The sequence below is a fragment of the Falco naumanni genome, chromosome 3 (genome assembly GCF_017639655.2).
Source record: "Falco naumanni isolate bFalNau1 chromosome 3, bFalNau1.pat, whole genome shotgun sequence".
In the NCBI taxonomy this organism is placed as follows: domain Eukaryota; kingdom Metazoa; phylum Chordata; class Aves; order Falconiformes; family Falconidae; genus Falco; species Falco naumanni.
Window position 1 is genome coordinate 58,864,116 of NC_054056.1, and position 17,631 is coordinate 58,881,746.

General features: G+C 40.0%; 1 protein-coding gene across 2 annotated transcripts in view; it reads right to left on the reverse strand.

Moving 5' to 3' along the window:
• Nucleotides 1-17,631, reverse strand: part of LDLRAD4 (low density lipoprotein receptor class A domain containing 4) — a 242,234-nt gene that overhangs the window by 155,853 nt on the left and 68,750 nt on the right. Inside the window, exon 1 of one of the 2 annotated variants that reach the window (XM_040585651.1) lies at nucleotides 14,874-15,004. The exons of the other annotated variant lie outside the window; for it this stretch is intronic. Coding sequence (XP_040441585.1) covers nucleotides 14,874-14,919 — 46 coding nt within the window. The 5' untranslated portion in view covers nucleotides 14,920-15,004. Of the gene's footprint in view, nucleotides 1-14,873; nucleotides 15,005-17,631 lie in introns of those variants that run through there. 2 annotated transcript variants of the gene reach the window in all.

The window sequence follows — 17,631 nt, forward strand, 5'->3', positions numbered from 1 at the left end:
AAGAGAATCACCCAAAACCATAGCTGCATTAACAGTCAGAGCACTGGAAACTCAAGAGCAACTAATTGCGTTTTAACTGTGGGCACGGTAGTTTGTCATATTGTACCAGTTTATTATTACTAATATGTTCAGAGATGGTGATAATTTTCTGTGGTTTTATAAGCCAACATAATTAAAGCAAGGTCAGTTTTCTAGCTCTGGCCTATCCTCAGAAGACTTCAAATAGGGAGCTCATAGTAAATCGAAAAAGCTAGCTAATACAGCATGCTGCTAATCTTCAAGAAAAAACAAAGGAACAAAATATTTCTTACAGCTTCCTTGTGTTCCATCATATCCCTCTTAGGGTCCTTCGACTTAAAAAATTATGTTGAGACACTAAGAAACACCATTTAAACAAAGTAATTTTCCTTGTCATTAGGAAATACTTCTTTAAAACAAAAAGTGTGTTACTATTGAATGTTATACTAACAGAGAAAAAAACTTCTCCACAGAGGTGATCATTCCAAAATCCAAGCTGCAGATTAAAAACATTTTATGGTTTGCAGGCGCTGCGTGCAGGTAGATGAATATGAAAAGAATGATCACACGTCCTCAATAAAGAAAAAGGTAATTCTCTAAAGGACCCTAATGTGCTGTCCAACAGCTACCACGATAAGGTAAAGAGCAACCTAGCACACAAATATTTGGGGATCAAATTCAAAGTTGAGTAAAATGCCACAGTAATGTTATCATAAGACTCCCTGATTTTTTTCTTAGTCCACTTAAGCTCTCAGCTATTTACTGGTACATAAGGAAGGCTACAATGAAATGAACACTGTGAACAAGTTAGTACATTTTGATAAGTTTGTATATCAAACCTGTTGTTTGTAAGATCTGAGCTGAGATGCAGCTTCCAGTGTGCAAACACCACCTGTTCTTTGCAATACTAACAAAAAATCTTCAACTAAAGTACTTCAGCAATGGCTTACACAAATCCTTTGTGGTTTGTGTTACAGTGGATTAAGAACAAACTAGCTAGAGGAGTCGTAATTAATAAGAACGGGGAAATAATATTGAAATATCTCTTTTTACACTTCATGCAGTAACTCTGTATTTGAGTTGACAGCAATTTATTTAATGTGCTCTACTACCTAAGAGACAGGAAAACACACCCTGATAAAAGGTCATTCCAAAGGACAGAAAGCTCCTTTCATAATAGATTAAGGTTATACAAAACTTAACAAAAATTTCATTGAAAGACCTATGTGTAAGGGTTTTTAAGGAGGTTACCTGTCTTAAACAGCAAATGCACACTCTAATACTTACTGGCACATGGTATGCAGTCATAAAAGGCTTCAAAATGGGATTAACCAGTTAAGAGATGAGCACGTTTATATTTAAATATAAACAGATATGCATGTGCAACAGTAGTAACTTGCAGTTTTCAGAATATATTGCAGTTGCTAAATGCATAGCTTAAATGGTAGCACGTCTGAGAGAGAACAGTTTTGGTTTAAATATGTTTTCTAGATTTCCAAACATGATCTCACACAGTTTTATTTTTGTCAAAGCTTAAAATATGGAATGAAAAAATCTTATTCTAAAAGCACACATTAAGCATACTATTAATAAAATAAGTGTTATATTATCTTGTGACTAAACCATCAACATTCATGTGATGTGACACAGCAAAGTATGTGCTTACTCTTCTTGAAAGGCAAAGTTGTGGCAGAGCTGCTATTGTCAGACTAGATGGATGCAGTTTTGTTCTGTTCCTCAACATTATTTCTCAGGACACTAAATCATCACTTTTAGATTTCCATGGTGATTTCTAGGGAATATGGCTGTAGGATGCTGTTCTTTGCAACACTTAAATTATTAGAGCAAATATTTAAAATGACAGGTAATAGACACCTCACAAAGGAGTAACCAAAGAAAAAGAATTAATTCTACCTCTGATTTTCAAACAGCACATTAGGGTCCTTCAGAGAATTACCAGTCTGCAGCTTTTTAGAAGTGTAATTACATCAGACAAAACTTGGGTAAAAAAAAATTCTATTTGATGATATCTAAGATAGGCGGAATTCACATACTCGGACTGTTTACAAAACTAGCATTAAAATTATAAGCATCAAAGAAATGGGCAATGGATACAGCAGGCTAGGAAACTTTCCAACAATACACTGACGTTCAGTGCGTCTGTCTCATTTTTGAGATTTTGGGGGCTGATCACACATAGTTTAATGATAACTCTGCTTCACTGAATTCCAGTTCTAAACATGCATTTTAAATATCTTGCTCACTCTCTTCTTTGACATGCGCATATATAGAGATATAGAAAGATATAAAAGGAACATTAAAAAAAAGAGAGGAGTGGTTTGCCCTTTCTTATTTTTTAAAACATTGAGTATTTCATTCTCGTGTATCCTGTGGAGAGACAAAGTGAAGAAATTTTACACGTACCTACATGGTGAAAACTAAACAACTAAGATGAGAGAGGACTACTCCTCTAAATCACTTTAAAACTCTCTAGATCAGATCTTCAACTTTAATAGAGCTTCGCATATTTATTTCACTTAAAGATTATTTATATCAAATGCCTAGCAATCAGCAGTCTGCATCTTGCCTTTTGCATAAAGATTTCTGTAAGTGCCTTCTGATTTTTTTTTCTCTCTCAAGCCTCATATCAACAGCAAAACAAGGAAAGCATAACCTGATTAATAGAAAGAATCATACCAGTGTTCTCTTTTTTTAAAATAATTTCTTTCTTTACAACGTACAGGCAAATGCCTCACAAAGAAAAAAAAAATCAAAGAAAAAAATTCCAATCTTTCCATATTCTTCCCTTACAAAGTTCACCTTTGATTCACACCACTGTATACAGGAACATACACTATTACATTAATGGATCTAACAGCAAACTTAAAAGTGTAGGCATTGTAGACCAAGATTTGAAGCAAAGTCTGACCCTGCGATTCCTTCACAAAGTAGTCAGTGTGTGAATGTTTTCATACTCCTTAAATACAAGGACAATGTAGAGTTCAAAATCTCAATGCAGAACCATCAAAAAAATACTGGCTTGTTTTACATGGAAATTCCCACTGGTTAATAGGAAACACTCTTTTTAAAATTTTTATTTTAAACAGAGTATCATCTGAATTTGAATCCATATATCAACAATGTAATACATGACGTGCATTAGGCAATGCAAAGCGAAAAAGCACATTCCAAGCACACGTGGAATAGTCCTGCCAGACTGCACTACAATTTTCCAGCTTCCATTTTAATACCTGATGTCTGCATACAAAATCTGCCGGCCAACCAAGAAGACTAGCCTCAATTACTTTCATATAATGTTCAGGAGTAAAGGTATTTGCTGGCTGTACAGGTTGCTAATTTATAAGAGGGAGCAGCCTGCAATACTGCACTATTACACTTGCAAAGTACGGGTGCTCTCCCAGCCTGGAGCAGCATGAAGGGAATGCATAAGGTTGTATACCAAAAGATCCAAGGGGAAAACTATTATGCTACCTTAACTAATAGTCTATAATTTTTTATTTCTGAAAAGTCACAGAAGATTAGAAGATTTTCTAAGAACTTGAAACAAAAAGATTACAATTATTTTCTTAGCTACTGTTCTCCCCCAGTCTACATGATGCTGGGCAAGCTATCTGGCTTTCCTCAGCATATCTAGGGCTGGGATGATGATGATAATAATAATACTTGTACTGGGTTTGCATGGCAAGGTTTTGGTAGCAGGGGGCTACTGGGGTGGCTTCTGTGAGAAGCTGCTAGAAGCTTCTCAATATCCAATCGAGACAGTACCAGCCGGCTACAAGACAGACCCATCGCTGGCCAAGGCTGAGCCCATCAGCGGTGGTGATAGTGCTTCTGGGGTAACACATTTACGAGGCGGGGGGTGGGGAAGAGAAATCTGCACAATTGCAGCAGAAGAGAGGAGTGAGCATATGTGACAGAAACAGCCCTGCGGACACCCAGGTCAGTGCAGGAGGGGCAGGGGGGGCTCCAGGCGCCGGAGCAGAGATTCCCCTGCAGCCCGTGGTGAAGCCCATGGTGGGGCAGGCTGTGCCCCTCAGCCCGTGGAGAGCCATGGTGGAGCAGGTGGACACCTGAAGGAGGCTGGGACCCCACGGGAAGCCCATGCTGAAGCAGGTTTGCTGGCAGGACCTGTGGCTCTGTGGAGACAGGAGCTCACACTGGAGCAGGTTTGCTGGCAGGGCTTGTGACCCCATGGGAGACCCGACCCACGATGGAGCGGTTTGTGAAGAACTGCAGTCCATGGAAAGGACACACATTGGAGAAGTTCATAAAGGACTGTCTCCCACAGGCCAGACCCCACACTGGAGCCGGGGAAGAGTGTGAGGACCCTTCCCCTGCAACGGAGGGAGTGGCAGAGACAGCATGTGATGGACTGACTGCAGCCCCTGCTCCCTGTCCCCCTGCATCACTCGGGGAGAGAAGGCAAAGAAATAGGGAGTAAAGGTGAGCCCAGAAATAAGGGAGGGGTGGTGGGAAGGTGTTTTTAACTTTTGATTTTTAGTTCTCATTATACTACTCTGATTTGATTGGTAATAAATTAAACCAATTTCCCCAAGTCATCTGTTTTGCCCATGACAGTAATTGCTGAGTGATCTCCCTTATCTTGACCCACGAGCCTTTTGCTACATTTGCCGTCCCCTCTCTGGTTGAGGAGGAGAGTGATAGAGCAGCTTTGGTGGGCACCCAGCCAGTGACAACCAACCACAATAATAATAACTACAACAATAATGATGCCACTACTGCTGCTGTGAAATGATCCAGGTATGTAAAGCTTGTGATGACTGTAAGAAGAAAGGTACTAGCAAACTGAGTAACATTATAATGTGTCTCAGTGTTGAGGAGAATCTGTACTGATTAATAATTTTAATAATTTTCTAGTTCCATTAGTTTTTTCAATTCTCATCAACTATTAATTTAGTTTCTGTTATCTGTACAGATTTTCTCAATGTAAACTGCCAGTGTTTCTACTGTGCCACCCAGACAGCTATCAGATGAGATATAACGCTCCTGTTGACTTCCATTTAGTCCAAGTATTTATCCCTATCAAAGAAAAAGTAAAACCAAACACTTCCATGTCTCATCTTGCATGAAAAGTCACTTTTTTTGTTCAGAAGGGGTTCCAAGCATCTCTTTTCAACCATCTACAAAGAACAATTCTGTCAGTATATAACTAGCACCACTGCAGTGGCTAGTGGAGCTTTACCTTGTTTATCTTTCATTTCCTGAAGTAGCTACGGCACCTCAGAAAGAAATCTTGAGCAATATTCTCTTAGAAGACTAATCCATATTCTTCTTATATCCTTCACTTCATTCAGGATCTAATCTCTGTACTCAGTGAAGTCAGTAATGTAGCTAACGTTCACTGCAAGACTGCAAAGATCAGGATTTCAATGAAGAAGGAAGAATGATTATAAATTTCTTATACCAATATACAAGGATATCTTTGTCCCCAGTGATGTCTTCCACAACTATTTCAAATCAGTCAGATAAATGAAAATGCTTTATCCCTGCATGAAGGAAAAGAGTATTAGCAGGGTATGCAAGGCATCATAAGGATGGAAAGCTGCCATAGCTCTGTTTAAAATACTGTGCGTCACACCTATGTCAATCGTCCACGACCCTGTCACCTCTCCACCCCGTAGGCCATGAAATTGGGCCTGACCAAAACTCTGGGATAATTCAGAACAAATAATAATAATAATAATAATAATAATAATTGCACTGATAAATTACTAATTTATGAGAAAGGTGTGAAGGTTTGAAAGAACTGCTCTGAGACTTCTGCTACAGCCATCATGATGAATATGCTGAGCCCCCAGCACCCTGAGAACGCTTTTGAAGAGGAATAAAAATAAAAGCACAATTAGCAAGCAAATGAATGTAGCTACAGATTGCCTCTGGTTTGTTATCACATTCCCCAGTATGTCAGGGAAGGATAATTTTGAGAAGACCTACAAGTGAACAGAGACCAGTTACTCTTGTCTTAAACTGCTATTAAAACCTGAACAGCCATTTTATTTTATTGTCAGTTCAGCCACTAATACCAATGGGTCAAGAGCTCAAATTCACTTTCATTTGATGCTGTGTCTTCAGTCCCCAGCACAGTGGTGGTAATATGTCTCTCAACAGCCCAATGTCAATAGGACTGTAGGAGGACTTTCAACAGGACGTAGGACTGCACCTCAAAACAGGGACCTTGCATTTCTGCAGCTGCATGCTAGCCCTAATGCCAGCTGATGCTCCCAACCCCAAGTGAGCAAGCAGCACCCAATGCTCATGGGAAGAAGTCTCCTCTGCAGTAACAATCGTAAACTGCGCAGATGTATTTGCAGTCTATGACAGACCCAGGTGCCTCTCCCAGTTCTCCTACTCCAGAAAAATGAACAGGATAATTAAGCATGCCTGGAATTTACTGAGCTGGCAGATTTAGTACTGAAGGAGAACACCTTGTGCAGTAAACTAACTCCTGACGCATACAACATTACCTGCACGGGCAAAAGGAGATAGCCTTATTTGTGTGTCAGCTTCCCCCCTGTCTTACATCCAGTGATCTTCCTACTCTCTTCTCACCCTGCAGAAAACATACTCATGGTACACAAGTTTTCAGACTAAACTAATATTGATAAGGTCACAATTTTTGCTGGCAATGCCAGTTAGCTTCTGAAAATGAGCTTCATATGTATGTTTTTCCTTCCTTTTTACCACAGACAGTCAACAGACACTGGTCCTCTAGGATTAAAACTAATTCAAGCTTAAAAATATTCAAAACCATATTTTAAGGTCACACACAAACACAAATTATTACTAACCATAACGAAAAGGGAAAAGTCAGAAGGTTTTGTGCTTGAGCTGCTGAACTGCCACAACTGCTTTTTGGATGTCATGATAGAAATAATGCCTATTATTATAAAAATATCATACAGAATCTGGCTCTGTTGAACTCAGCATGAAAATCAAATATTGTAAAAACTGATGAAAGATCTACCATTAATATTAGCAATGTTATTTGGCAATGTAATAAATCATTAGATGGAAAACTACACTGAAACATAAACTTCAAGTTTCTTAGAAGTTTGTAGAAGTTCTCAACCTATCTGCACTTCACACCTTAGACACATCTTCCTTATAATGGGTATTTCCAGGTTTTTCATAGATATTTCCTTCCTCATGAAATATGAAATCTACCACATCTGTCTTAAAACTCACTAGAGAAAATTTTCCAAGGTTTCAGGTAACTAGTTTAACACTAAAAGAAAAAAAAGTTACTAAAGGAACAAAAAAGTGCTACTTCAGTATTAAAACTTCCTTTCTTAGAAAAAGTTACAGTTTCATGGAGAATTTTAAGTGCAAAATGTGCTTAAGTAGTTGAAAAAAACAACCACAGAAAAAAAACGACTACATGATGGCTCTTGCAAGTTTTCCATGTATTCTTTATAAAAATAGAATAAATGAGAGTAACACATGATGTTAAAGCACAGGAAATCCAGGATTATCAAGATTCCCAAACCATTTCTGCTCGTAACTGGTAATGATAAATTTTCTGCCACGTTTCTGTTCATCACTCTACACACATTTGAATCACAAATACTTGCATAGTTAAACAGCATAAGCAGAGCCCCTTTAGGGTGATGACAGAAAGTTTCTAACTAAAGACAACAAGTACATATCCCAATTTTATAATAAGGGTCCTTATGCATGATCATCTCTCAGGAAGAGAAAACAGTGGTCTTAAAAAAATCTTGTTCTTTTTCACAATGTGTTGTAACTCAAAAAATACACACCAGTCCATTATGCTGATAGAAGGGATTTTCCAGTCGCTTCTTAGCATAGCTCTTCCGCAGAAACCACTACAGTCAGCTTGCTCAAGTCATGGCAGGACTGTCGGAGCCAGCAGAAGCCAGTCTCTCAGGCTGTGAGCTGGAGCAAGAGGGGACATTACAGCTTCCAGGAAAACCTCACATCTGACCACTGCTCGCCTGTCCGAAGGGAAGAGACAGAAAGCCATACACCCAGGTTCTCAGGCTACCAGCTGAACCACAGCTCCTGAGTGGAGATAGTGAGTCTTATCCAAAGGCTCTTTCCCTTTCGGATCAGTCATCAGATAGACATGAGAAAGGTGGCATATGCACAGGGCAGCTGTGAGAGGACCGGCACTTCTCTTCTGTGTATTAAATCCATTGTGTGCACTGTTGTTGGACCCAAAAAGGTTTCCATGGCAAAGTTAGTAGTGGAGTGTAGACAAAGCTCTGAGAGGAGCTGGGGATCAGGAGGAATGAGGTTCATTCAAACTGACAGAAAACTACAAATGCTACAAAGAAGAAAGTGACTTACCTGCTCTAGGAAAATTCCCCTTACAAGGATGCAATGCTGTACAGCATGCCCCTGAAGACAAGGTGATTTGACTGAGAAGCATGAAACCAAGCTTTAAATAGATTGTTTAAATCACATATGATAGGCCACAAAATAAATACTTTGGCTACCAATAAGGTCTGTAGCGAAGGCTCAGTGGATGGGAACAACATAAACTGAAAAGCAAATCGCAGCCTCAACTGCTTCATCGCGTTTTTAGCACCACTTCATTTGAGCTTAGGTAGAAGAGTCAGCCCTTCTGGCTATACCCAGAGCGAGAAAATGTGAAGGGAGAACTCAGCACAAAGCAAAATGGCTGAAAGTAACTTTAACTGAGGCAGTTCTAAGAAAATAAGCATGTGTCCTGAATGGCAAAGGCTGAAATTACAAAGTTGTGGTTTATTGTAGACGTGGCAGTTTAATCAAGGCAAGCTTTATAAAGAGACAAGTTATCTTTTAATTGATCAACAGATACATGTGGAAAACAGCAAGGTTTGGAGCATGCAGATCTGTCATTCAGGAGCTTTTTCACAGACCTGAATAAGGAGTTGCAATGCACACAGCTTGTCTGTTTTGATGGTCTAATAAAGGAAACTACCACCCCCTATAATTTCTGCCTTGTAGAAATTACCAATACAGGGATGTGTAACTCAATGTAATATATTTCACAGCAAATGGAATAGCTTTTCTCAATAACAAGAGTACCCATGAGATCATCAGATATGCAATGTCTTCCAGTGTCAGCATAAGTCATTAGGGGAAACCGAATCTTCAAATATCTAACAATAAAGTCCAGCAGAATAAATCTAAGGATGAATGTCATTACATTTGACACAGTATGCAGCCACGCACCTGCTAATATCAATATCTGAACTCTAAATCATATGTAATTTACTCTTCATGACACCTACTACTGTAGGTCAGTATCAGATGCACAGCCGTCAAGAAAGTAATCATACCAAATTTCAACTATGTTGCCATATGAAGTAAAATCCAGAGTAATTTCCTAGGGAAATCCTTGAGACAATGCAACTAAGTGTTCTTACTACTGAGAACAGAAAAGCAAAGCTATGTCACATCTTCAGTCTGATAAACATCATCGTTTTTCCGATCAGCTTTATTTTAGCCTTTGTTCCTTCAATTTTTTGTTGTTTTTTTAATATCTTACTCTAATACAAAACTATTTGCTATTTTAGGGATGCAGTTTCAGTTCTCCTTAATTCTTCCTATTATACAAACTCTTGACAGCTAAACTTCACTGATTATTACCTGTACAGAACACAGAAATCTAATGACAGATGTTATAACCCCTGTAAGTTCTTGTGGAGTCTACTTCTGTTGTAAAACCTGACAGAATAAAAAAACCCAAACAGTATTACTTTAAAAAAAGCTGCAGAACAAACTGAAAGTAATGGAGACAGGAGAGGGTTATTGTCTCACTTCACACTAACTGATTTAGTAATTTGTAATCAACAAAGTTAACAGTGACAAGTAAGAATATCATCACTACATTAGAACATCCACACAGTAGTGAGAAAATACATACTTTTTTTTCACTGTGGACCAGAGCAGTAATGTATCTTCACCTTGTACTAAAGGCACATCTGATACTTTTTAACATTATGAGACTCAAAATACTGCTTTCTAAATGAACTGGACATATAATTCAATTTTGTCTCTTCTGGTAGACATGTTCAGCAAAACTAAGCGTTCTTAGCAGCTGATCAAGTATTATTAAAATGGGATCTCTTCTACCATTTATACAAAGACTATCTTGTTCTTTAATTTCTGATTTCCAGAGAATAATCTCGAAAGATTCAAATACAATAAAAGCATGCCTGCTGTAACAGGGTACACAAATTTTCTACCCACTATTCTCACAGTTTAAGTTGCACTTTTTAAACCTCCTAACAGTCATATGCTGACAACATTACACAATGGTAATCAATAAAAGAAGTTTTAAGGTTATCATTTTGGAATGCCTTTGTTAAAAAAAAATCCTACTTCTATATCTCAAGGACTCTGCTCCACTCAATTTAATGATTCATTATTACCACAGAGGTAAAAAGAACATGTGAGGTTAAGAGCTGTAGCTATTAGCTGTAACCTAACCAGCGTTACACTGTATAATTGATCTATTTTCTTCAAGAACAAAAATCAGAAAAAAAGAATTACTACTAGTATATCTACAAAAAGAGTACAGAAAGCCTGGGGGCAAATGCGTGGGATAATTGCAAAGACAAGAGGAAGGAAAATGGGAGCGCACCAGGAATTTATTTATAAATTACCTGGCAAGTCCTTTCTTGGCATCATGTAATGTCTACACAGTTTCACACTGATATGACTTTTAGACAGTGGCCCTATATTTAAGAACAGAAAAACTAAGAATCAGCACACTAGACTTATGAAACTCTTCTGAAAAATGAGTATAGCTCTTTCACAGTTAAAACTGTTTCAAGACTGTCAGTTTAAGGGTAAGATTTCCAGAGTTTGTTCCCTGTACAAGTGTTTAAAGGTTTTTGTAACCCGCTGTTGGCAGAACTTCAGTGTGTTTGTAGTGACAGCACTCACTGTTAAGCGAATCATATTAACCACTGCAGGCACATCTAACTTCATCTTCAGCTTTACCTTCTGCAACCATCACAAGTCAGGCTTTGACATCCATCTTCTGGTTTTCCACAAACACTCTTTCCAGGTGGTAGACTCAAGCATGTATTTCTTTCAGGGTGAAATTCTGCAAGTTCACTTAATTTCAGCTGTTATCCCTAGGTCTCACTTGTCTTTCCTTAATTCCCTCATTAACACATCCAGCATCCCACTGCCTCTTCGTTAGGTCACAGGTATCAAACAGCTGGAAAAAAACAACTTTACCTTCTCTAGTCTTCTGTTAGCAAGCACTGGCTACTCTGGTGGCAACAAAGCTATCTTCTAAGCTGAACCACAGTGCCACGAATGGGGCCAACTGGGGGATTTTGCTCACAATCACAATACTGATTGAAAGCAAAATGCTAATACAGCAACAGCCAATTTCACTTGCATGAGAATTTTCTCCCCACTGGCTGTCCATGACTGGTTTTAATTCTGTTTTGCTTATGTAGCAGAAGATGGCCCTTAGCAAACTGAAGAATCTCAAATGCTTATTTAAAGATTTCCTGGAGGTAAAGGGCTCGTATGCCTGAATACTTGTGGGTTTTGGTAAGTTGTTTGTTTGCTTTCCAAACAGACCACTAGTTGTAGTATAAAATAGGATCTTTCCACAAAACCTGCCTTTCCTCCTTCAGAGAAAGCAAGTTACATAAAGAACAGACCTTTTTAAGGCTCTTCAAAATAGGTCTTAAGACATCATGTAAGTCTGATTCATACATGTATAAAGCAACAAAGCAATGAGCCTGCCTGCATTACATTAATGAACATCATATTTTGCATTTAAAGATCCTTGAAAAAGAAGTACAACTACCATGGACAGATTTATTTGTATTCATCTCACTAAATTTTGTTCCCATAAGTTTCAATAATCCTGCTCTCTAGTTGGCAATTCAATGACATTATTTTTTTTAAGCCCTTAAGTAATGTCCCATATCCTTCAAGCAGTCTGGTATCCCAGCACCCCCTTCTTGCCAATGCACAATTGATACTTGCAGATGAGAAGGGTTGTTTGTGTCACATATTTTATGGGTAGCTGTAATTCTCTTTCAGAGAAATTCTTTCCAGGAATGCTGACATAAAGCAAACCTCTAGTTTCCACAAAAATCCTACTGACTTATGTTCTTCTCCTCATGGCAGCAAGTAAAAAGAATAAAGATACAACAGATGAAATACAAGAAGATAGTGCAGCAGGTATACTGCTGACTAGAAGATAAAAATAAATACATTAGTACTTGTGGTTATAATCTCACCCTTCCTACTGGGTTCAGATTCAGAGGCTGTAGCTTTAGTTCTCAGGTCTGCCAAGTTCTAGCTCACTCCACGTAAATATTTCATCTGTGCCTTAGTTGCCTATCTGCATATGGAGGACAGCAGTAGCAGTACTTTTTCTTCCTGCTTCTATCTTGCCTTTTTTAGACACTGAGACTTTAAAAGGGGCTGACCTTCATTACCTTTGCACAGCAGGGTCCCCATATCAGCTGAAGGTTCTTCGGTGCAACACTGATCACTATAAGCAGGGATCATATGCCCGAGAGAACACTACCTTGTTTGTATCAAAAAGTAGAATAATACGGTTTTAAACCAGTAACATACTAGAGTGATTGTACAAAAGCCACTAAGTCAATGCTATGTCACTTTTTCCATGCACACACTAGAGAAGGCACTGAATAAAAACATCTTCAAGAACCATACTTGTTGACTTTATTGTTGGAGCTCACCCCTATTCCTTTTACTACACAGAAACTCTCCAACGATTTCTATAAACAGCACTGGTTTGGATACAGAAGTTATGATCTCTACAGAAAAAAAGAGAAGTGTCTTTAGCTCACAGATGCCACCGACATCCTGAACTGAGAGCAGTGAAGTTTTTCTGAACTTACTCTTGCATTGTCGTAGCAGGTCATGTGTCTCTTCAAATTCTTGCTCTGAGCAACTGGAAGCAGATATTATCTTGAAAGTATTTCATTTGAGATAAACAAATCAAGTATAATAAAGCTCAGGAAGGGGAAAAAATGGAGACTCATGCACATACTCCAATTTTTTCGTTTAAATCAAGGACCAACTGAGTACACAGCCAGGCTGTGAATCTGTCTTCAGCCAGTATAAATTACTGGTTTGTACAGTCTAAGCCTCCAGGACAAACAGACAATTCTTGAACAAGCCACATCCAAGCAAGTCTTCTGGGATTTTCTGAAGCCCATACCTTATCCTGGGTCCTCCTCCCACCACCTCAGCATACGTACACCTACAACACAAACGCTTGCAGTGCAGCATTGTCAGCAATCAAATAGCATTGAACGAAGCTATTTCACCCACTAACAACAGACACAAGCTTATCCTCAGAGGTGTGGATTGAAGATGCTGCTTAGATGCTGGCTGTAGAATTGGATTCTTTTTTGGGCGTTTTCATCATGAAAAATCCTCATTGTTAACTCCTCACCCCTCAAACAAAGTTCCTTCTATTCTTGCCCTTAAATCAGAAGGGAGTGACTTTGTAGTGAGGAAAGCAAGAAAGCCATGGACACAAAGAGCACACAATAAGGACAGAAAAAATTAAGAAATAAAAATCAAAACCCACAATGTATGAAAGACATACTGCTCAACCTGTTCTTCACTGTTAACAGATTGTTAATCCCAGCATGAGAGAATGTGAAAACAGACCCATGGCTGTGAAGAGCAGGGAGAGTGCCCCTGTTTGCCACCTGCACACAGATACATCTGCTTAAACCCCTGGGAAACACATCTCGATGGTTTTTAAAGAAAGCTTAGGGATTCAGCTGCCCAAACAACTGGGTAAATTTTACAGTCAAATTATAGCGGAGTGACTACAGGAAAGAACTCAAATACGATACAGAATTTTGTTTTGATATCAAACCCCAAGTTTCTGGGCTCCAGATACTGTCAAAAGCCCACTTGCCAAACCCCCCCTGGCTCAGAAATCAGCAGTTTCTCAGCCCTACGTGAGCATAACTTTAGAAAAGATGGATCTCAGAAAGCAGCAGTGTTATTACAGATAAATCAGAGTATCGTGTCTTACTCTGTTCAAGGGCAGAGAGTATCTCTGGGTGTTCACAAGAGGCTGGCAGGGCTCAAAGGCTGCACGCTACCAGCAAGTAATGATCCTACCGGAAACCAAACGTTTTGCTTATTCAGTGCTGCTGAGGGTTGAGCAGAAATTAAAGAGGGTGGGAGAATCCCTCTGGAAAGGGTTTGGAGCAGGGGCTGGGCAGTGCCCAGGGAGGAAACCTGGGAGGGGCACAGCACGGGGCGCGTGCTTTGGGTGGGTCCCGGTTGCTCCATCACAGAGTGCTCCTGTGAGGAAAGCCATGCCCCAGGATGGGAGATGCAGCAGATACAGCCACCTGAACGTGCGCGTTTGTAGAAAGGCTCAGAGGAAGGACTGTGTCCATCTGTAAGAAGCTCTGCTCTGAACAAAACCCAAACCAAACAGCTACAAAAAAAAGGCCTGACAAGTAAATTAATCCCCATGCATCCTGGCCTCTCTTCCGAAAAAGTAGAAGGGTGTAAGTACCAGAGAAGTAAATGTGACATTTAACTCTGTATAAAGAGGTATTACCTCCTCCTCAATTTTGTGGCTTTTTCACCACAACATTTATCCTTCAACGTCAAGTATTTTCACTTCTCTGTTTACCCAGACTGCAAGTTCTGATTTGTAAAGGCATTGCCACAGCATACAACAAATAAATGTAACATTAATTCATATTATTTATTTTTTGGTAGAAGAAAACTGATCGAATATAAAGTGAAACGGCCTGCTTGACATTACAGAAAAACCAAGCAGCAAAGCCTTAGTCCAAACTTCACCTCATGCTACTCACCCAAAACACCGCCGCCTGGAGCCGAGTGCCTGGGATCACCCCGCATCGTTTTTATGTGAATAAAATTAGGTTTGGGCTAATATGGCTCATATTTCCACTCGGCCACTGTACTCCCCAGCTTCCAGAAGGGCTGAGGCACTCAAGTGCTTCAGCCGTTCCTCATCAGTTTGGGTTTTACGCTTCCTCTTTAGGGGCTTTTTAAGCGCGTACCGGAACGCGCTTCCAGGCCGCCTCCCGCTGCTGCTCCCAGGCGAGGCGGCAGCGCCGCTCCCGCCGCCGGCCCGGCCCGGCCCGGCCCCCCGCGGCGCCCCCTGCAGGACGGCGCCGGGCCGCCCGCCTGCCGGCCGCAAGGAGCCGGGGCGGGCGGGACGCCGCCTCCCGCCAGGCGGGCGCTGGGCGCGACGAGCGGCTCCTGCGCGGGGCTCCAGGCCGCCCGCAACAGCCGCCGCCCGAGGCTCCTTCCCCCTCGGAAGCAGCCCCGGCCGCAGCGCTATCTGCGGGTGCAGAGGGGCTTTTCCAGCAGCGAAAACACCCTCGGCCAGCCACTGGCACAGCTCGAACGCCATATCCCATCTCTTCTCTTACAAGTAAATATTAAAAAATAATTTTTAAAAAGCACCTAATTAATTACAAATAATTAACAGAAAACATGCACTGCCAATTTAACAACCAGTTTTCACTGCTTTTTATTTTATGGGTTTTCTTGAGGGACTACGCATTCATTTTGTCCATTCAAAAAAGTCTGCCTTTTTATTATGATTAAACACTGAAATGTAGCATATTTACAGCAAAATTTACTGTCATTCAGTCTGGAACTGGCCATTTGGCTGATTAAGTTGTACCATGCGAAGACGCTGCGACATGTACTATTAAGAAATGAGGAAATGGCAGATGGGCATTTCCAAAAAGCCATCAGCTTTGCAAATGGTAACGCTACAGCTGAGTATCATCTACTAAAAATGGTTATCAAAGGTGAGGAGCCGGGCTCAACATCCTCCCTGAACATGCTGCAGCATTCCCCCCCATGACTTTGGGAAGAAGTTTGCCATTTCCAGCAACACGCTACTTCACAAAATAATTTTAATAATAGCATTGGCCATGATGTTTCTCTAAATTTGAGCCTGCTTTCGCTCCGGCCTGCCCAACCCACAGCCCCTCATTTGGACTGTCATAAGAACAAGTGGATCATGCACACATAGCCAAGACCACATCTACACTGAAAATTAAGTAACTTAAAATGGAATTTAAATTAACTCAAATATGAATGAAAATTCATTTAAAATCAAAAAAAAAAAATTCCTTCCAGATCAGAGTAATAATTTTAGGATGCAGTTTGACAGGAATGGTGTTACATGATGCCTGCAGTTCAAGGTCTGTGGAGGATCCTTTCCTGAGTCCAGTGAATCTCAAGGTGTTTCAGAGGGCACCACACCACTCCTTTTCCTCTCAAGCCCTCTTGGTTTCTTTTCCACCTTTCTCTGCCTCCACGTTCTCTGAGCTCCAGGTGGCTTCACACAGCAAGGCCACCTTCTGGGAGCGACTGCCACCCAAATTCTCCCATTCTTCCCCTTAGCAAATGGAAAAGGATGCAGTACTTTACTGAAACAAGCAAACAGGCAAGAAGGTCTTCTACTCCAGTTAAGTAAAAATTTGAAAGGAGAAGCATTTAAACTATGAAATCTTCAGCCTGTGCGAAATGCCCCTCTATTTGCGTAAGAACTGCCGCAGCTGACTTACCAAAGGCAGTATCTGTCCGGTTACAGATTAAACAGTTCTTCAACCAGACATGTGCAGAGGACTATCTGTTTTCTTGAGGTGAAAGGAAAGAGCAGAAAACACAGTGTTTCACCTACACAAAGTTGAGGATCAAAACTTAAAAGCTGACCTCTCAGATCTGAAGAGTGACCTAAAGCAGAAAGTATTACTGTTTTAATCACTCATCTTAAGGTCAACAGAAGAACTAGGCTGTGACCAAAAGCTATCACTCTCACACAGCACCAGCGTTTGCGAATTGATTTTCACAGTTTCTCACTCTCTTGTAATTCTATTAAAGCATTTAACCCTGAAGAGGAGACTTCCAGGCTATGCACGACTATACCAAAAACAGTTTTGCTGAATGCTACTAAACGTAACATTTTTAGATAGCAAGATCATAGGGACTACAGTTATATCTTCTTCCGCGTATTTTTGCTGAGAATACTATCTGTACTCCAAAAATTGCACACTAAATAAAATATCTAAGGGAATACAATGGAATGTGATCTGTTACTATCTGTGTGCTGAGTAAGGGGCATCGCAAAAAGAAATCTGTTTCTCCCAAGAACTAAGAGGCAGTAAGAGTTGTCCATGAGTGACACAGTAACCTTGAAAATTTTTAAAATAAGAATGCATTTGTTAAGAAGACTTCAGAGATTTTAGGAAGGCCAGACCAGCTTCGAGAGGCAGATGAAAATAAAACAAACAGAGGAGGATGAAAATGTTCTGCTACATATTCAAGTTCTATTTTTTAAATTAGATGTTTATCTGTAATTGAAAATCATGCAAATAATGACAGCAGCAATGTGGGAGACCTGTGTTAATGTATAAGTGAGTTTTCAACTGCTTTTAATATTAATTACATTATATAGTTATTAGAAGACATTTCAAACCTGTTTTGCTGTTTTACATTGAGCCTCAATTATAATTCCAAGGAAGAAGGCTACCTTCAGCTGCAGATACACCAGTTATATATTTGGTGCTAAGTAAATTGCTCATCGTT